Source organism: Poromitra crassiceps (genome assembly GCF_964638095.1).
Source record: "Poromitra crassiceps genome assembly, chromosome: 3".
NCBI lineage: Eukaryota > Metazoa > Chordata > Actinopteri > Beryciformes > Melamphaidae > Poromitra > Poromitra crassiceps.
This window is the reverse complement of record NC_139625.1, coordinates 31,244,424-31,266,016: the sequence shown is the minus strand read 5'-3', so window position 1 is coordinate 31,266,016 and position 21,593 is coordinate 31,244,424. Positions and strand designations below refer to the sequence as shown.

The following is a 21,593-nucleotide window of genomic DNA, read 5'->3' as shown; positions in this document are numbered from 1 at the left end:
ATTGTTGGTGGTATCACATTCAAGTGAAGCCATCTACCAAATACCCAAATATGACCAAAACCTGAGTTTTACGTCCATATTTTTTCTCTCTGCAGCATGGTGTTGATTTATTAACAGTGTTGATCTTGAACATCCCGAGTCTTCTTTCTCCCCTTGCTTTACACGTAGAATCCAGTGGTCATCTGCCGTTTAATGTTTTATATCTCTAGGTAGGTTACATGTTTTCAGTTCTGATGTTATCTGTTAAAGTGTATGCTATAAAGTGTGAAATAAAGTTTATAAACCAAAATGTATGTCAGTGGTAGACTAGACTGGTATCCCATTAAGTCCCATTAAGGGGGGGGGGGGTGCTGGCGCACTGTAGAACTTATCAAGTAGATTCTAGTTTTAGAGTAGGCTAATGATGAAGATGCATAACTGGTGGAACTATTGAGTCAGTGCTGAAATATGTAGGTCTGCTGGCCCATGAACTAGAATGCAATGAGAAGTTATACTATCCATAATCATCTTTACATGCATATTCTGATTATGTCCTGCAAAAATATGTTAATGTTAGTTCTGCCTATGGGACAGACATACATAGCCTATTCTGAGTGTACAGCAGAGCAGCATGATTGTGATTGAGCTTGTTCTCCATTCATTCTTTCCTTCCTATCTGAAATCCAACCATGACAATGTATACATGACTGGTGTCATTTCCCTAATTTAGAGTCATTATTTGATTATCTAGTGATTAGCAATAAATTAACACTACCTGTCACTATTACATCAACTAATGTATTGGAATGTAACTAATGTATGTATCTAAATTAAAATGATCCGTGGAACACATTTTACAAAAGGAACCAGTTACATTTTATTGAACACTTTGTGGAAGACATGTAAATATTACAGATAGGCCTACTAGTGTTTAAAAAGAATAAAATAAATACAAACAGAACTTGAAATCCCATAGGGATATATAAAAACATTGTTTTTCTTTAAAAGTCTCCATTTAGCAAAAGGAAAAAAAACATCTTCAATACTAAGCATCATAAATACAAACGTGTTTCTAAAACCTATGCCCTATAGATTACCTGGTTATTATAACTAACATACATACTTAAAATCATCCAAGACATATTTCATAAGTACAAAATAGGCCATTTAATCTTTAACTGTGACCATTACTGTTAACAGTTGGAAATCCGATGCACTAACAAACCATTCTGCAGCATGGTACTTCTCAAATCCTGAGTGAGAACGAGTTGAAAATAAAACATCAGACTATGATCCACTATAAAGCCACTTTTTTATTATAACCATGGGCTTCATATGCTGTAGCTGCTTTAGTAAAAGGTCAGCACCGTCTGAAAAAGTTTTATCCATGACAATCTTAACATTGCTCACTGATTTGAGTTTGAGGGGATTTCTGAAGTCTACGAGATTTTCACAATCACCGAATTCATCATGTATTTTACTTTTCGTAGCAGATTTTTGTTTATGTCTTTTGGACGGCAACTCAACACTGGATCGGTCAGTCAATTTCCGTTTGGAAGTGTGGGTCGACTCGGAGGTTTCCAAGAACTTAAGGAAAGAATCCTCGAGTCCTAAAGGCTTGAACGACCCTGGCATGAGGCCCTCGTCACGCTGTTCTTCTTGAGCTGCAGGGGTACCAGGATTTGAGTTCTCCCTTGAACTGCTAACAGTGGAACGATTCCTCAGGGTCTGCATCCTCTCCGAACAAGCTGCTGTCGGCTGTGCGGCTCTTCTGCGCCGGCTCTTTTTGTTCCCCCCTTCTGTCACAGTGGAAGCTTGGGATTCTGTACTCTCGTCATTAGACAACTTGCCGTCTTCTTGGGCTATTCTCTCCACCAGCTCCTCTGTCTTCTGATCGCTGGACTTTGAACTGGGTGTTTCACTGTCCTCCGGCTCGGTCTCCTCAGAAGATGAACTTGATGACATGCCCTCCGATTTGTTTGCATCTTTGAACCTGGAGCGTGAATACTTCTTGCAGAATATGAACTGGCTTCTCTGGTCTTCAATGTATCGCTCTGTGAGGCCATGAGTGGTGTAATGTTTAAATATATTCCTTTCAGCCCGTTCCACCGTATCACAGCCAATTAGCATGCATGGGTACTGCAAAGAGGATTTCTTGGTGCACATGACTGATGCCTCGTCGTGGGTTTTCAGCGTGGGCTTTCCGAAACTTGTCCAATGTTCAATGGACTTGCCCTCTTTCTTCTTTGTGTTTTTCTTCTTCATTTTGTATTTGCTTTCAACATTCTCTTTGCCATTGCTGACCGCATTGAACAGCCCCACTGATCGAGACCTTCTGCCATCATTGTTTTTCGGATCATACACATATTCATGCTTTTTTATCAGGTGACGAAGGAGGTTTGATTTTGTAGAGTAAACACGGTCACATGACTCATACTGACACCTGAAAGTTGTCTCCACTGTCCCGCTCTCAGAGATGGCAATTTCCTTGTGGAAATCCTTCACGTGCTCAATGTAGTTTTCCACAGAGTCAAAGGGGAGAGCGCACTCTGGCCGGTCACAGTTGAAAGTCCCTACGTTCATGCTTGCCATCATTGCGGTGGCTTTGTCACGGGTGAACTTATGAAGCAATAGGTAATGCTGCACTAACCTTGTAATTCCCGCAAACCCCCTTGAACACTCTTTCACTTGACACCTGACCTCATTGTCTTTGCTTTTGCTCTCTTGGCCATTGCTAACAACAGTCTTTTCAGCTTCAGCTTCAGCTTCAGCATCAGCTTCAGCTTCAGGTTTGCTGGGGGGCAGGGAAGCCTGATGCATCGCCCTGTAATGGAGGATCAGATTTTGCTGAATGGTGAAAGCAGCAGTGCATCCTTCATGAACACAGCGATATGGTCTATATGGACTGAAGGCATTATCTGTGTCACACATTTTCACCATCAACTTTTTCTGAGGTCTCTCCCTCCTTTGTGATTCATCCTTTGTTGGTGTGTTTTTTGAGCTGCTGGGTTTTTCTGGGGAGGAGGTTGGTGTGTTTTTTGAGCTGCTGGGTTTTTCTGGGGAGGAGGTTGGTGTGTTTTTTGAGCTGCTGGGTTTTTCTGCAACAGGAAGGCTGGATGCCAGTTCTTTTGCCTGGTTCAAAAATGAGGCATCTCTTTTTCCTCGATGCTCCCATGCTATGCCAAGTGGACTGTATTTATTTTTCAAAATGGGAGTCTTGCTTACATCAGCTGCCTGAGGTTCCTCTGGCACTCGTTCAGGATCTGATGTTCGTCCCTGCTCACAAAAGCGCCCGTCACCCAAATAGTTTTGAGGCGACGGTAGTCGTGTAACAGTTGATATTTCATGTGCGAAGCTCTCCTTTACCGCATCTCCTGCTGTCCTGCTTTCAGACACCTTTGGGTATCCCTCAGTGTCTGATTGAGGTTCAATTGCAAAGTCAAGTGGTTCTTGTTTTATAGCATGTAACATGACTGAAGAAGACGCAAGTGAAGATCTCGTCATACGGCTGGTATTGACCTCAGTGGCTGCACGGCTGCTGTACAAATCATCTCTGCTATACACATCGTCTTTGCTAAGTCTGAATACACGCCTGTTTCGTGCACTAATCTTTAGCCTCTGCATCTCTGGCTTTGACAAGCGATGGACTTTTTCATAGTGAATTCTCAAGCCTGTAGTTCTGGTAAATGTTTTGGGGCAGATTTGACAAGGATACGGAGAAAATTTGACTGGAGTTCTTTTCAGTTCTTCTATCATATCATTGGAAAAATCATGCATTTTACTCAGGTGTTTGAATAACGCCTCTTTTGTCATGAATGAATACTCACAATCATCCTGGTCACATTTAAAAGGCTTCGGTATCTTGTCATCCCTTTTCTCTTTTGCTCTTAATGCCTTACTTTTTTCACTGTCAGAGGTTGGATCACTATGAACGACACTCTGTTCTAAGGAGAAATTTCCAAGCATTCTCCCTTGCGCAGCCTCAATCAAATCCAGCCTTTGAAAGGCCTTTGAAATTTCCATCAAGTGATCCTCTTGATAAGGTACATGGCCTTGGTTAGACAACTCTGTCTTCTGGGCTTCAGAGGATGAAGGGTTTGATGGATAAGAGTCAATCATAGTCACACTTTGAGGTTCTTGTTTCACCAAAGGTGTAGTCAAAGTGGTCAAGTTAGACGTTTCCTGTGAGAAATCACCATTTGACAGGTTGAATACTCCTCCTCCATTGTTATCAGGGACGTGAGGGTCATTGAGAAAATCAAGAAATGACGTTGGCAGATCACCTGTCAAGTCAATTTCATCTAATGGCCTGCACTGTGAGCGTTTTGATAGATGCCCTCCAAGAGACTTGGTACTTGTGAACTCTCTGAAGCATCTCCTGCAGATGACTTTGCCATCCTTTATGATAGCTGGCCATTTGGTTCGCTTGCTTAGCCTGTTGCGTTTTCCTTTCTGTGTCTCAGGGTCAGCATTCTTCTCATCTGGATGGTTAGTCTCACATTCAACAGTACAGTCCTCTTCATAAGGGAAATCTGTTTGGACTACACTGTTAGGACTAAGCATGCCATCCACTGCGTTGTCCATCTGTTCATAACCAGTTGTCATATTCTCTGTTTTGATTATTTCAGTCGTAGCTTTTAGTGCAACTTGAACCTCTGGGCTCAGGCATTTCATAGGAGTATCCACTGATGATCTTTGAGTGGGACTAGAAGTAGCATTTTGACCATATGGAGTGTAGTAACTTCCACTAGCAATGCTATCAACTGTTGAGGTACTGTTTCCATTACCCAGCTGGCCTGTCATACTGGCATTGCTTTTCCTCACATCAACACCATCTCCACTGACCTCTGGATGAATTAGTCCATATTGATGTCCTCCATTGTGCATCTGCCCTCCATGGTCAAGCATCAGAGAACTGGACACATATTGAGACATCAAACTTGAATCTGAAGCAGCATGTGGCACAGTGGCACTATGCACAGCTGCCGACGAGGTTGTGGTTTGATAAGGGTCTGTCTGCCACTGAGGGTAGCTCCGGGAGGGGTAGTCATTCATGTTGAAGGCATCTGGAAAGCAGTTACTGACAGGAGGTGAAGACCATGAATCTGACTGCATTAGTGACCCAGAATTATCTGGGCTTCCCCATGATGGGTATAGTGTGGGATTCACCATTGGAGTGATAGGCACTGGATCCATTGAGCCAGGATAACATGGGGCTGGTGAGCTTGAACATCCCATTGGGTAATCCATCTGCTGCATCCCAGTTTTGTTGCATAGTGGTGATCGCTGATTTGACTGCCTGTTCCTTTGGCCCTGTGACTGACTAGAGGAGGCTGATCCAGTACTTGGCTTTCTTGCTGTAATTTTGGCCACTTTGTTATATTTCTTAGCCAGTTTCCAGTCTTCAAATATTTCGGGGTGTTGTTTCTTCACGTGCCGCGACAGACTTTTGTTTGTGCTGTACGCACGTGTACAGTCCTTATATGGGCAGCAATGCATGTTCTCTTCACTGCCAGTTACAGCAGGCGTGCTGGGAGGATATCCTTGTAGTGAATAAGGGTTTTCTGTCTTTATCTGAGATGGAGGAATGATCTGTGGCAACTCCTGCTCAAATGCACAAGCTTCTCCATTATCATGCTCTTCTGTCCTTTGACCCTCCAGAGGATGCGTTGCACTCGGTGGGGAACACATTGGAGGAATCTCACCTTGTCCAGCCACGTTTTGGTCGGCATGTGGACCCTCAGGTGCTGCTTTCATATCTACTGGTGCTGGAGTGGGATTTGTCAGTGGAGTATAACATTTCTCTGCTTCATTTGTTGCAGCAACTGCCACAGAATTCAGCATGCTTTCAATTGAGTGTTTGACTCTTACAGGACCAGGTTCTTTAGCAAGCTGTGGTGACCTGGATGGCGATGTGCTTGCTGTTGGTGCTTCCTTCATATATGCCACTGTATGAATCCTTTGAAGGCAAACAAAACCTTTGTTGAGGGTGTTCTGGAGTGGCTGATCAACTTTTCTGGAGGCAGAAGGGTTTTCATTTGTGGCGGGCAAATTGTTTGTGTCATTTCTACCATGATTCTCCTGGTGAGACATGAATTGGGACTGCGAGTAGAAAATCTTCCCACATTTATCCATTTGGCAGGTGTAGGTAAGGTAATGCTGAGCCTCGTGATCATACAACAGGTAGGCCTCATTGAAAATCTGGCCACAATTAGGGAACATGCACTGTGCCTTAAATTCTGAGTGTGTTTTTCTATGCATCATAAGTTCCGAATTGGATTTAAAGCTGTCCTTGCAATCCAATTGTATGCAGATGTATGGTTTGGGGCCACAGTGCATTTGCAAATGATCATTGAGATGTTTGACATTTACAAACTGCCGTCTGCAATACTGGCAGACCACTTTCTGCTTCTGTATCTCTAAGAAGCGCATTGCTTCTTCGTCATCCTTGTGACATCTTACGTGAGCCATGAGATTACGGAAGAACTTGAAAGCCTTTGAACAGCTTCTAACAGGACAGAAACAATCTTGACTTATTTGTGCCCCTGCCTCAGATGTAGCTGGCTCTAGCTTAATAGGACACGAGTTCATTGATGTGTCTGCAATGGCGTGGTTGCTATACGAAGGCTCCATTTTAACAGGGCTGGTGTTCGTCTTGGCAGCAGCCTTCAAATTTTTAGATAGACTTTTGGGGGACTGAAGTGGTTTGGTCACCTTCCTAGCAGCTTTCATTGCAGCTAGTCTTTCTTTGCAAGACTGCTTTACATGCGACGCTACATGTGGCTCTAGCACCTCCTTACTTTCAAAACTATCAGCACAAATTGGACAGAGATACACTCCATCTTTAAAATGCTTCTGAGCATGGCGAACAATTCTATGACCCAAGAACTCCTTGTCACACAAAACACAATACTGCATATACGCCCGCCAATTTCGGAATCGAGCAGACACAAACCCTTGCTCCCTAAGTTTTTTAGCCTCTCTGTTTTTCTCCCTCTCATCTGTGATTTCGTTCAGTTCGTTTGTAGTGTTTAACAGAAAATCCTCCAGGTCTTTGTATTCAGGGCCGGTGCTCACTGCGCTTTCCGCTTCCTGTTCATCTGTGTCATTGAGTGTGTCAATGGATGACACAATAGCTGCCTCCTCGCCCATCAATGCCAAGCAGTTGCGCTTCAGTGTTTTCCAGTCCCAGAACTCTGGATCAAAAGGCCACTGTGTCTTCAAGGCCAGCAGTAACTCACAGCGTAAAGAGTTGGGCAATGGTAGACTCCCGTCCTCTTCGGGCTTTTGGTCCGCTTCATTGTACAGCGACTCCACGGCGTAGTATGAGTCAACGGTAGGCTGAAGTAGGAATTCAGTCAATTGGCATGCACGCTTAACTTCTAGATCAGTTGGCAAGAGGCAGCAAATGGTTTTGCAGATGGTCGACTTGCTGTCCTTTTGGTCACTGGAGGTCATTTTCAGAGCCTGAATGCACATTTCGGTGCACACTGGAAGCCCCACCTCTCCAACCTAAGGAAACGAAAAAGATGAATAAATGCAGAGGATACGTTTTCAAGATCATGAAAGCAGATGTGGCATCCTACTATGAGTCAGTGTCGATGTAATTGGCAATGTATAATTGTTCTGGTTTTAATGAAGACAATTCTTTGTACCTCATTTTGGACGACTTTGATGAGAAAGAGAATGTGACAGACACTTCGGCAGAGGAGAGCCATCTTTTTGCTCTGGTCGAGAAATGCATCAGCTGATGACTCCAAACGCATCAGTAGCTTACTCCAAAACAGTGTGAGTTCCCTGGAAAAGAGCAGAACCAAAACAGTAAATGATTATGAAATGTCACAGCAGTGTCGGAAATCAGCGGGGGCTCGGGGCAAAATGTCTGCAAAAAAAAATCTAAAATTGCCCTTGGAATTGGGATGACGGGGGCTTTTAATGCCCCAGTAAAATAAGGAGTTCACTTTCTGTGTGTTAAAAGTACTATCTTTGCAAAGCGTGTCCTCGCACCATACAATCACCTCTGCACTCCGCCTGCCTTCCCAGGACAGAGAGCTGGCTCTTAGAAGGTGGCGAACATAGACAGTGAGTAACGTTATAACCGAACCATGCTCTTCCCTTCTCTGCTAATGTTCCTTTTTTACCCCGCGGCTGCTGGCATTCGTCAATCAATTCAGCATGCATGCACAGGTTTCCCCGACGGGATGAACGATGAATCTGCCCGTTCAATTGTCCATTTCGATATCAACAACACAATCCACGTGTATGTCAATAAACACAGAGCAAGAGTTGGAAAAGTTGTGTCAGTGAACAGACTCTGGTTCATGATGGAGGAAGACATTAGTTTCTCTGCGTTCTGGCTGCACTGCTTGCACATGCTGCAGCGTCAAGCTAGCGACGACAACTACAGAACACCTCTGGCTGTTACTTTCAAAATAAACAGCTGACTGTAAAAAGAGAAAACCAAGTACTATACAACGACAACACCTCCGGTCGGAATTTTCAAAATAAAACCCACCAGTGCTAAACGCTGTTGGTAATCTGAGACATTCAACGTTGAGTAGGTAGTTGTATAGCAGGCTAAAAAGGCGTTTGAAAGTTATTTTTCAAAAAACAAGAATCTTTGGCACATGGAAAATTTTTATATTAAAGGTTGTTTGTTTCATACAATTTGTGCTCATCCAAAGATATTGTAAAGGGCTTCAAAATAGTTCAGTATTTGATTATAATGAAGATTGTTTTTGTTTCCCTGTCACAAAAGGGGGAATAAATAACAACAACAAATCTGTACTATCGACCCAGAATTTTGGAATCGATGCATCCCTAATTTTAATTTTGTCATATTCATCGACTAACTAGACCAGTGGTTCTCAACCTTTAGACTCGTGAGCCCTTAAAAAGGATTGATGCCTACTGGTGAACCCCGTTACAGGAACCCATAGATTCTATGCGCTCCTGCAATGGAAAGAGTAGAGAAATAAGGATATATGCCTAATTTTTTCAGCTTCTTTCAATGAAAGCTGTTTAGTATTTTTGCTTACCTTTAGAAATAAAATAAGTTTGGATACGAGTTATTGAATATTGGTCTGTCATGCAACATACGCCATTTCTAAACATGCAGTGAGTTCCTGAATATTCCCAGATGCTACCTGGTCGGCCTACATGTTTAGCAACAAATATCCCGTATATGCGCACTGCCGCGAGCGCGGAACATTTCCACCCCCGGCCTAGTACAAGGTCCGCGTCGCTGGCAGAGCAGCTATAGTTTAGCAGCTCCCAGCTCAGCTCATGTTCCGGAACATGCCGTGAGCGGCCGGGTAGTTAAATGGCACATACAAACATTAATGTCCCTGTGCTGTTTAAATAATTTCATGAATGGATTATTTGGAAGAGAGCCAAATTGGTGAGTAAACAAGTAGCCTAAAAATTGAATCCTTTCTTTTCCTCCATCTGCCAGTTTGAAAATGCAACAAGGAGATGATAGCCTACTGCATAGGCTATTGGGTGATAGGTGCCCACTATTAACGTCTACATATATTAATGAATCGTTCGGCATATCAATTAATTAAACAGCAAACTCATGATCAGCGAGTGAGGACACTCAGGACAGCCACAGCCAGGTGGCAGAGATGAGAGAAGCCAGAACACACTCCTCTCGCCACGGACAGCGGTGGCTGAAGTGATGCGCTCTTTAAATTGGAAATTCGTTGACCAGAAGCACATTTTCGTTCTGAACTTTTAAAATTTGTTTCTGCTGATTTTCTAACACTTAATCCGACATGGGTCTGTGTATAATTCGTTTGAGAATTGTGAATCGATTTTTTTTCTGCCACTGTTGGAGGGAGAGAGAAGCTGGCGCTCACACTCCTCTCTCCACTGTCCACTGAGTTTATTCCCCAATGCCAACACATGTTTTAAGCTGCATTGTTTTCTAATCAAGGCAATGTCTATAGCCCTTTTCCCACATGCATACCGGAAAATTACCTGTAAGTCAATATCGGACATTTCCCTTCACACTTCGGCTCGCGCATGTGGGAATCTATCAGCGAATTTACCTGTATGTTGGGGGGGGGGGGGCGGGGGGAAGGGGGAGCTTATTTGGGGGGTCGGCAAAACTCGAAATAAGTTCGCTTGTCAGTTGTCACACAATAAATCACACTCGTTTGACTTAAGAGCAGCGTCAAGCCGCCAGCGTAATAAACACAGCCGATTTACCCCCTCCCCTGTCTGCTCGAGAGCAGCAGCCACAGACAGACACAGCGAGAAAGGCTTGCAAGCTGCTCAACGCTTGTATGTAGAGAAAGCAGACTGGCTTCGTTTGATGTGTCCGGGGTTGCCTTCGGGAAATCAGCAAGCTGACATACTGCTCTTATTAGGCTATCACAAGATCATTTCGCCAGTTTGCTTTAATGTGCGCGAATGATTAGATTATGCCCGCTGGAACATTAAGCAACGTGTGTAGGCTACTCCTCGCCCATGATTGAAGGACCGCTGTCGCGGAAAATGACTGCACCCGTTTCCACTTGCGTCCCCTTAAGATCATACCGCTCTTCTGACTTGGTCGAAAGTGGTGAAATGTCGGGGACGACGGGGTCGCGCTTATACCGGCACGGCGCCTTTCTCACTTGCAGGCATTAGACCACGTTCCGGTCATTTTGCGGTACAAAGCGCATGTGGGAAAAGGGCTTATGAAATATTGGTTCATATTTGTGTCCGCAAATGCAGATCATGCGTGTTGTCCAATAAATTTCAAGACCCCATCGCCACTTCGAGCTGTAACCGGTTACATCAGCGACACACCTTTAACTAACACTTACTAACTATAGATTTTAAGTTTGATATTGCAAAACTAAATGGTCTTAGTTTCCCATAACTTCTATGCACTGTATCAATACAACAGAATTCAGATAGGCCGGGAAGGTCTGTCAAGCGACCTGGGCACTTTCTCTCAAGCTGATATTGTGGGGAGGCGGAGAATGACTTGATAAACAAAACATGGGCGCTGTTGTGAGGACCAAAATAAATGAATTCACGTAAACTTTTAACAAAATCTTTGGACATATATGCTATTCACATCGAAAAAATAACAAATGTAAAGGGTCTTGAATTTGAAATTGAAAACGTAAGACTTTTTAATGCTTTTCAAGGGTCTTGATTTTTCCTAAATTGATTTCCCAATTTGTTATACTTTTTCAGAATTACTTGCCTGTTGAATGCCGAACAAATAAGCTATAGGCATATTCCCGCTGTAAAGTCGATCTCTTAATGAGAGCATTGGAATAAAGACAGACTATAGAGCTATAAAGAGTAGACCACTAGAGGAATAAATATATTCGAAACATTTATTTAGATCCAGAGCAGAGAATTGTAGGCTATGTTCTGTTCCTTTCTGCATGCGCTCCCTCATCTCTCTCTGCAGCCAGCATCCCCCCCAATCCCCCCCCCCCCTCTACCCTGCCAAAATACGGTACATTTTCCACGTTTAGAAACAACGATGCCTCATGTCTAGAAGGGTAAAACCGATAAATACGCAGCCCTGACTTACCGGGCACGGTCCAGACTTCATGTTTAGAAATGACTATAGAAGAACTACGCTAAGGTATTTCCTAACTTTTGATTAAAAAAATTGCCCCCGAAACATATTTCACAGGGGCAAAAAAAGCCCTTGTTAAAAAAAGTTAATTTCGTACCCTGTGTCACAGATAACCACAAACCATATAGGATACTTGTTGTGCCTATACATTGTTATGACTGCATTGTTGCAATTTTTTCTTACAGAAATGACTGGTGTGAAGATGAACTGCATCATCAACTTGATATTGTTCAACAGCAATTAGGACAAGTGTAGTCAAAACACTTACCAGGCACAATAAACATCTTCTTGGAGAACCTGTCGCTTGAGGAAGGCAGAACATAAACAAAGAGCTCCTTTCTCATCTCCTTCCGACTCCAGGTTACAGATCATCTCAAGAGCATCTTTACAGTCTACTGATGTGATCTATTTGTGAGAAAGAGAGAAAATAATGAAAGAAACAGTCAAATTCATGAGAATGGATATCCAAAACATTTAACAACACCGTTGTGCCCATTTTATTATCAAACCTTCCTACAGGTTACTTGCAGAACAAGTGCCCTCTGAGGGGTTCACAGAGTCTCAAAGACGTAAGACCGATCAGTTCCAACAGCATAGTGCTGGCTCAGTTGTTGAACGAAATGACTTTATGTGTAAGAAACTGTGTCTGTGTCATATTTCTCACCTCAGTCATTAGCTGCTCCTGACTTTTTGTCATACAGATGCAAACCAAGTAGGTTTGTTTAAAGTTCCCTTTTCCTTCATATCCCGGATACTCTGAGCACATCTTTGCAAGTACAGCAGCCTTATCAACACTGTCCATTTTGATAAGATGCTTTATTCGCATGTTAAGGAGTGTAGGACCTTCCAATTCCAGAAATGCATGAACTAAGAATCAAAGAAATAGCAGGGAAGAGAGACAAAGTCAATGCAATTCACAATCAGAATTACCACCCCCCCCCCCCCCCCACACACACACACACACACACACACACACACACACACACACAGAGGATTAAAGAAATTAAAACTGCACACGTTTGTCCGCTATGCCACCAAACTAATATAAATGTAAGCCAGTAAGAACTAACCTTGCTCAGTTTGAGGTGTTTGATTGGACAGAATGCTGCTCAGAGTGGTGTTGGACCAGACTCCATCCTGCTGCGCCAGAACTGTAAGCATGCAAAGCTGTGTGCTCCCACTCTCTTCCAAAAGGCTGTGTGCCGACTGGAGAAGATAAGTCACCATGTAGTTATGAAAATGCTAAAACTTTGATGTCATACTCAGAAATGTTACTATGTGCCCAGACTCAGCATACAATCTGAAATACTTTGTTACAACTTTGTTACTGACTTCACAGTATTCAAGACAATAGCCCATTTTTGAAGTTGCATTCGTATAGGGAATGAAACCACAGTCCTTTGTCTCACAAATATTTCTACCTCAGGAGCTCAGGAGATAAAGCGGGTCATCCACTAATCACTTTGGATAGAAGAGGTCGGTGGTTCGATCCCCACCTCCTCCAGACCGCATATTGTGTCCTTGGGCAAGATACTGAACCCCAAATTGCTCCTGGTGGCTGTGCATGGTAGCTTGCCGCCATCAGTGTATGAATGTGCGTGTGAATGGGTGAATGTATCTACCGTACTCATTGTAAAGCGCTTTGGATAAAAGCGCTATATAAATGCAAGCCATTTACCATTTAACCATATATTTGTACTACTTAACACGCAAAACTGTCAGGGAAAATATTCTAGGCCAGAGGTTTTCAAAGTGGGAGGCGGGCCTCCAAGCAATTTCAGGTGAGGCTCAGTGAATGGAAGTGGAAAAAATATGACATCTGTTATTGAATTAGTTATCAAAAGGAGATTTCATAGAATAGCCTAAATGTGTGATTTGGTTAAAGAGATAGTTCAGAGATACAGTAGTTTTGGGGAATGTGACTGTTTTTCCTGTGCACTTTCCCAGATCCAGAGTCAGAAACTAATAAATACCTTCAGACAGACCTTTTTTTATGTATTTGGTGTAGTCTGACGTATGTCAACAGTTAATAGACTATCTTGGATCAATTGGTGTGTGTCTATGGGATCAAATAACATAATCAAGATCCCATAGGCATCCAAGAATTGAGCGAGGGGGGGGCTCCTTTTTCCTAGCTTTGTCTGAGGGGAGGCCCAGAGTCTGAGACTTTGATAAACCCCTGTTCTTCTAGGCAGATCAAAATTCTATTGGTTTTCAATGCTGAGCTAAAGCAAACACATTGTAGTCACCCCACATTTTTTCATTGTTTATCATTGGAAAGAAAGGAGGAAAAAAATCGAGTGTACCAACAGCCATGGGGATACTGACCTTCATGGAGGACTGAAACTCCTCCCATAAGGCACCGGGGACATGCTGGGGCAGTAAGAGCAGCAGCTCCACACAGCTCCTGTGATTTGAACACAATCATTTGTTAAGGCAAGATTTAGGTCAAGGATGTGCACACACAATTTAACAAATTAAGGGTGACAAGTAGGGATGTCACAATATATCGTCCCACAATATATTGCGATATCAAAACGTGACAATATGTATCGTTGAGATGAAATCTCCTATCGCGAGAAAAAGAAGCTGAACATGGTGGCACTGATCTGCATCTGATTGCATGCTCGCTCTCCTTTTCATTGCTTTGTTTGAACAGACGAGGGACGTTACAGACACGGAGGATGAAAATGGTGAAATTACTCAAATTAGTGTGGAGGAAGCCCCCTCAACTTACAAATCGATCGCAAAAAAATATTGTTAAAATATCGTATCGTTATCGTGAACCCAATATCGTGTATCGTATCGTGAACTGAGTGTATCGTGACACCCCTAGTGATAAGGAAACAATAAGTATTCATGGAGTAAATGTGGTGATGTAAAGTCAGTTTTGCTCTTTAGAACATAATGCAGATGATGATGAGGGGCCGTCACTGTTCCTACAGTAATACGGCTAAATGTAGGGGTTCTTAAATACAGTCAATGTCACTTTTAGGATGGTGGCCTGGCCAGTAACTGTAATCAATAATTCAAGTAAAACACACCCTTGACATTATATTAATAATTTGTGCATGCCTAGTCTGATGCCCTTCATTTCATGTACTTGCTGTAAATGTCTATGTGCAAAGTATGCTCTGACTGCAGCCCATCCCAAATATGTCTAAGCTCCCCAAGAGGTAGCCTACATTTATATTCTGTATTACAGCCTGAAGGACTTTTGCTTTATGACTCCTTCAACAGCCCACCATGTGAATAACTGCATAGTTCCTGACATACAGATTGCATGGTTGTTTGCAACTTTTTACATCACATTCTTCTTTGGCTTTTGTTTGCATGTGTTTTAGTCATAGTCTTTTTGTTTTCTTGTCATATATTATGCATCTTGACGCCATCGTCACCCCCTCCACCCACGTCCACGACCTTGGTATCATCCTCAACCCCACCCTCTCATTCCTACCTCACGTCAACCACATCACCAAAACTGCCTTCTTTCACCTCAGGAACATTGCCCGCCTCTGCCCCTCCCTGTCCCTTTCCACTGCCAAAACACTCATTCATGCTCTCATAACTTCCAGACTCGACTACTGCAATAGCATCCTCTACGGCTCACCCAACAAAATCCTCAATCAACTCCAATACGTCCAGAACGCCGGTGCCCATCTGCTCACCTCCACCCATCACCCAGATCACATCACGCCCTGTCCTTCACAACCTCCGCTGGCTCCTGGTTAAATACAGGATTGCCTTAAAAATACCCTAAACCCCCTGGCCCCTCCCTACCTCTCTGACCACCTCCCCTGCCACACCCCTATCCGTCACCTCAGGTCTGCTGACACAAACTGCCTGATAACCCCCAGGACCCTGGACCAAGCTCCAGACCTGGGGCAACAGGGCCTTTTCAGTTGCCTGACCCTCCCTCTGGAACGCCCTCCCTATATCCACATCAGGCAACCACCCTACCCTCCTTCAAACAGGCCCTCAAGACCCACCTCTTGAAACTCACTTTCACGTGCTAAACATCCTCCCCTCAATCTCGTGACAAGTTTTTTTAATTACATACTTATGTTTTATTGTTACTGTTATGTTCTTATTTTATTTTGTACGCATTAAATGATTTTATTGTGTAAAGCGACTGAGTACTTAAAAAAGTGCTATATAAATTGTTATTGTATTATTATTATTATTATCTTTAATGTGATCTCCATGGAGATTAGTGTGTCTTGGCAACAGCTAATAAGGACGGTTCTTTTCAAAGAAGAAAAATCTACACCTGTGCAAATGCAAAGAGAACAAAAGCAGCACTGAGGGTGTCAGATGGCAGAACAAACTCAAGACAACTCTGGCATTCAACAAAGTTTTCTAATTCCAGGTCATGTTAATATCTTTGTATAAATCATGAATGATAATGGAAGTGTTTTTCTGACATTACAACTTTAGCATTATGTTTGTCATTAATATATAAAGTTCATGAGAAATAGGCTATTTAAAATAATAGAAGAAAATATATATCCATTGTTCATTTAGATTTTGACTACTAGTGTTCACAACGCCAAACTGTCCATCATCATAAAAGACTCATTTCAGACATTGTCTCAGTCAAAATAGAGAGAGCGAGAGAGAGAGAGAACACACACCCCAACCAATGCACACTAGGGGTGTCACGATATTTCGTCGCACGATATATCGCGATATCGAAATGTCACGATATGCGTATCGTCAGAAAAAAATGATATCATAAAAAATATATATATATATTTTTTGCTCCTGAATAATAATAGAACCAATTTAGCAGAATCAACACGCATGAGTGAGGGGGTAGACTACTACTGGCATGGCAAAACAGCTCAAGGGGTACATAAGATTACATAAGTTTAGGGACCCTTGAGCATGAGTTATTTAAGAAATAGATTGTATACTTTATTTTTCTTTCACCATGCAACAAACATTTAGTTTGTGACAGTGTGACACATTCTATTGCAAGAGAAGCATTATCTTCCATGTTGTTTTCTAGTTAATATAATAACAATTTCCAAAAACAGCATTTGTTTTGTATTTTGTGTATTTCAAATGAAAGACTATTTTTCCAGTATTTTCCCAGGGCTCCCTTGAAAAGAGGTTTCGATTTCAACGGGACTCACATGGTTAAATAAATGATAAATAAATACATAAAAATTATTTACTTTTGTTAAAAAAAAATATTGTTAAAATATCGTATTGTATCGTTATCGTGAACCCAATATTGTGTATCGTATCGTGAAATTAGTGTATCGTGACACCCCTAATGCACACTGTGTGCAACTTATTTTGACTAATCTTATTCCCATTCTTTCTTTCTATCCATGAATAATCACCCCTTCATTTTGCTACAGCTAAGGCCCAAAGTTTGGAAAAATACTTGTAATAAGTATTTTTCTTTATGAATAGTATTAAATGGCAAAGAAATATAGCAAAGAAAGACACTTTGTGATTCATGGACTGGAAGGTTGCCTAAGCCTTCAATTACTGACAGGCAAGTTAACTCTTATTACTGTAAAAAGGGAGCTGTTTGCAAACTCTGTATCTGCCAAGTATGAAAATACGTCAGCATGATGTTATGGAGACCTGAATAAAAGTGAACACACTCCCACTAAGAACATCCGATATGGCAAACCTGATGCAGTACAAGTTCAAATTCCCAGCTGTATGCAAACTAATCTAGCCCAGGTGGTTTTCTCATACACATTTTTCTCAAGTCCAAATTTAATAGACATTTAAAGAGAATGAAGACAGGCAGTCAGTTCCACTGACTTAATCCAAACATCATATGTGCTCTACTCACAGTGCTAACTTTATAATCATCATATGTGCTCTACTCACAGTGCTAACTTTATAAACATATGTGCTCTACTCACAGTGCTAACTTTATAATCATCATATGTGCTCTACTCACAGTGCTAACTTTATAATCATCATATGTGCTCTACTCACAGTGCTAACTTTATAATCATCATATGTGCTCTACTCACAGTGCTAACTTTATAAACATCATATGTGCTCTTCTCACAGTGCTAACTTTATAATCATATGTGCTCTACTCACAGTGCTAACTTTATAATCATCATATGTGCTCTTCTCACAGTGCTAACTTTATAATCATCATATGTGCTCTACTCACAGTGCTAACTTTATAATCATCATATGTGCTCTACTCACAGTGCTAACTTTATAATCATCATATGTGCTCTACTCACAGTGCTAACTTTATAAACATCATATGTGCTCTTCTCACAGTGCTAACTTTATAATCATATGTGCTCTACTCACAGTGCTAACTTTATAAACATATGTGCTCTACTCACAGTGCTAACTTTATAAACATATGTGCTCTACTCACAGTGCTAACTTTATAAACATCATATGTGCTCTACTGACACAGTGCTAACTTTATAAACATCTACCGGTACTTATGTGCTCTACTCACAGTGCTAACTTTTCAAGTAGGAGTGGCACGTTTTCACATTGGGAGGAGAGACAGGAAGCGGCCTCAGCAAAGCTGAGTATGGCCACAGTGTACACCTCCAGCAAAGGCAGTGGATCCTCATCAGTTTTCCAACGTCCGGCATGTTCCACAAGGACCTGGAAAAAAAATGAACATTAGAACAGTACAGTTAGGCCAAGTCCATCAATGATTGTTTATCATTAGCTGTACTACAACAATAAAATCCACACACAAATCACTTATTGTTTATCAGAATTAGTCCTCACCCACAACAGCATAAAGAAGCTTAAGCTAGTTGCTGATTGTGCACATTTTATTAAGACTGTGATCGTTGAAAATGCTATTGAGCAGGGGTTTTCAAAGTCTGAGACTGTGGGCCTCCCTCAGACAAAGTTTGGGAAAAGGCGCCCCCCCTCACTCAATTCCTGGATGCCTATGGGATAATGATTATGTTATTTGATCCCATAGACACTCAACAATTGGAGCCAAGATGGCCTGATATTGCTGTTTGACACACATCAGACTACACCAAATACATAAAGAAAGCCTGTCTGAAGGCATTTATTTGTTTCTGACGCTGGGAAAGTGGGGAAACAGTAAAACTTCCCAAAACTGCTGTATCTCTGAACTATCTTTAACATTCATTTAGGCTATTCTGTGATCTCCTCTTGATAACTAATGTAATATTTTTTTCATTTGCATTCACTGATCCTCCCCTGGAACTGCTTGGAGGCCCCCCTCCCACTTTGAAAACCTCTGATATATACAAATCTGATTCTAGAAATGATATGTGGTAAAAAACCACCATGAGTCAAAAAAATGCTCATAATATTGTGTAAAAAAAATCTGGTTATATGAAATTATAACTACATTTATAATGTCCCACAAATAAATACAGATCGACCAAAGTTTGGTTTTTACTAGCAAAACATATAAACTAGGCTTGATGACTGTTACAGTGAACACTAAGCCTGCAGTAAAACAAGGGAGGGGGGGTACTATTGGCTATAACATTTAATATTACATTTTCATTTAATTTGAAGCAGAAGTGATTAACCTGATTTTCGATCATTTTTCAGTAATACATTAAAATAAATAATAGAGACAGCAAAGCACCAGTTTATGGTACAAGGGGGGTCATCCTAATCCTCCCTCCCTTCCATCCATCCTCCCTTCCTACCCTCCATTCAATAAAACTGTCGTTTTTTTCCAGACACAATTAACATTTTTTCATGATGCAGATCCATTCATGCTGAATAACCTACTGCATTTACATTCTCATAAAACAACTCTACATCATCAAACTGGAAAAAGGCTAGCTATAGCATAGCATCACGACACATCAAAAACAATTTGCTCTCCTTTCTGCAGTTAATTATAAGTCGAATTTACAGATAATTTACAATTAAAGCTACTCACTTCCAGTAATGTGAGTTGAAAACATATCACGGCAATCTCAAACAAATGTGGTCTAAGACAAATCGTCACTGTATCACTGGGGCAATATAGCTATATATGGAGTAGCGTGATATATACGTGGTCAGGGGAAATAAACGAAGAAAATGTGTAATGGAGTCACTGACCAATGCCACACTTTCCCTTTCAAACCTCTTTATCTCTCCCAGACTGCTGCACACACATCGCTCAAATTGTCGCCCATTTAACACATTTTGCTGGCTATATAACCCAATGGAATATGTCCGGTGATGTGGTTAGCTGGATTAATTAGTGCAGGCCTTGGGCTAGCACCTTGGAAAAATCATTGATCTTTCCGTACAACAAAGCGGCTCAAAAAAGTAACCGTTTTCATTCCCAAACCTAAATTCTGAACAAGAGTCGAGATGCAATGTTATAGCGTCTGAATTAGACTTTCTAATGGACATACAGTTTTACAATTCAATGCATATCCATGCAATCATCCAGTAAAATCTCGCTAGCTATCCATTTTTTGCACAGCATGACCACTGCACAGGATAGGGGGACCCTGCATACCAGCTAGAGCTAGCAACATTCATCTTAGCTAACGTTATCTGGCCTGGAAAATACGAGTAATACGTGCACGGTGCGCACACATCGGGGAAACTTCTCCCCTCGAGAATAGTCAAACTTTGCAAATAAACGCTGGCAACTGACAAACGCAATTGGGAGAATAGCTGCAAATCACGGTGGAGTTTTTTTCCCCATCTTGAAAGGCCAGGCAGCTAGCTAGCCAGCTAGCTCCTTAGCTACATTGTTGTAGCAAACGTAGACGCGCATCCTCGGCCAGGAAGCCAGAGGGGCTGCAGGCTGGCCGGGATGAGCAGCAGGCGAACGGACTAACCTGGCAAAACTCCTGGCAGAAATGCAGCGAGGCTTCCAACGGTGATAACGAACTATCTTTCAGCGCTGTGGACAAACCCTGGAACCGCTCTCGGAGCCCCTCGATAGCTTTCCGTGTATCATATTCCCTCTCTGTCTCCCCCTCCGCCATCTTCACAACACAATCACGACCGCGTACGCACAGATGTTACGCTGCCAGACTCGCACGCACACGCACGGGCACGCAGGAGGGGGAGGGGAGAGCACACAGTGTGCTCCACATAACCCTGATGTCAACACAAAGCATCCATGACCTTACAATGACACAAGATCACAATACACACTTTTTTCAGGATCTAATCATGTGATTTTATGTCTGCATTCTCTGAGCACATGGATAAACTGTCCGAAACGTAGGTAACTTGAAATAGACACTGCTGCTAGTTCTGGTTGGGAAGCAGCAATAAATGAATGAAATTAATAAAATATAAAGACTGGCCCAGTGATGAGCGTAGTGGTTTATAAAAAGGTGGGCTCTCCAGACTCTAGTCAGTGACCAATGACCATCATAAGACAATCAACAATTTCATTTGTCTGGAAAGCATACATTTTGCTAAATGATAATGTGACAGTTCTCTTTTTGCTTGCCCCCCTCCAGAGACAGCCCCCCTCATTCAGTGACTTGCTCAAGGGCACTTCAGCAAGGCAGGTGTTTGTTGACAGGGTTTGAACTTGGGTCAGCCAGTTGAACCTTGCTGTCTTACCACCAGGCCAAATTGCCACCCGAAAGACATACAGTTATGGTAGCCTACCACGAGGCTATATTAAAAAAAAAGTTAGGTGAGCTTTGCTGGGGTTACGCATCACTACATCCCTGCACAAGTTCACAAACTGCAAAGGATAAATATTCTGCATCTTCTCTCTGATGTATAGTATGATTTCATGTCTGAGTTCATTGGACAACAGGCTCAGGCTAACTGAAGTACATGCTGGCTGCTAATTATGATTGAAAAAGCAAGTTGCTAAAGACGTGTGTGTAGCCTATACTGTACATCTGTCTCATAACATCATTACAATCTTCTTCTTTTTTACTTTCATGCTACTATTCAAAACAAACCCCCACCCACACAAACAAACCAAAAACACACACACATACACTTTGATGGAAGACAAATTCATTTAAATGCAGAATCAGTGTACAAATTTTAATTGCTTTTCAATCTACAAGCAAACCTACTGTATGTATTT

The 21,593-nt window shown here is 42.0% G+C and overlaps 1 protein-coding gene across 1 annotated transcript; it reads right to left on the bottom strand.

Annotated features, from left to right (window-relative positions):
* Positions 1-840: 840 nt before the first annotated feature.
* znf292a (zinc finger protein 292a) lies at positions 841-20,517 on the bottom strand (the record flags this gene model as incomplete). Its single annotated transcript, XM_083633672.1, has 8 exons — positions 841-7,491; positions 7,635-7,776; positions 11,838-11,974; positions 12,234-12,436; positions 12,640-12,775; positions 13,898-13,976; positions 18,030-18,184; positions 20,368-20,517. 8 exons carry the CDS (start codon positions 20,515-20,517, stop codon positions 1,267-1,269), a joined length of 7,227 nt encoding a protein of 2,408 aa, XP_083489798.1. The 3' UTR covers positions 841-1,266.
* Between the last annotated feature and the right edge of the window lie 1,076 nt (positions 20,518-21,593).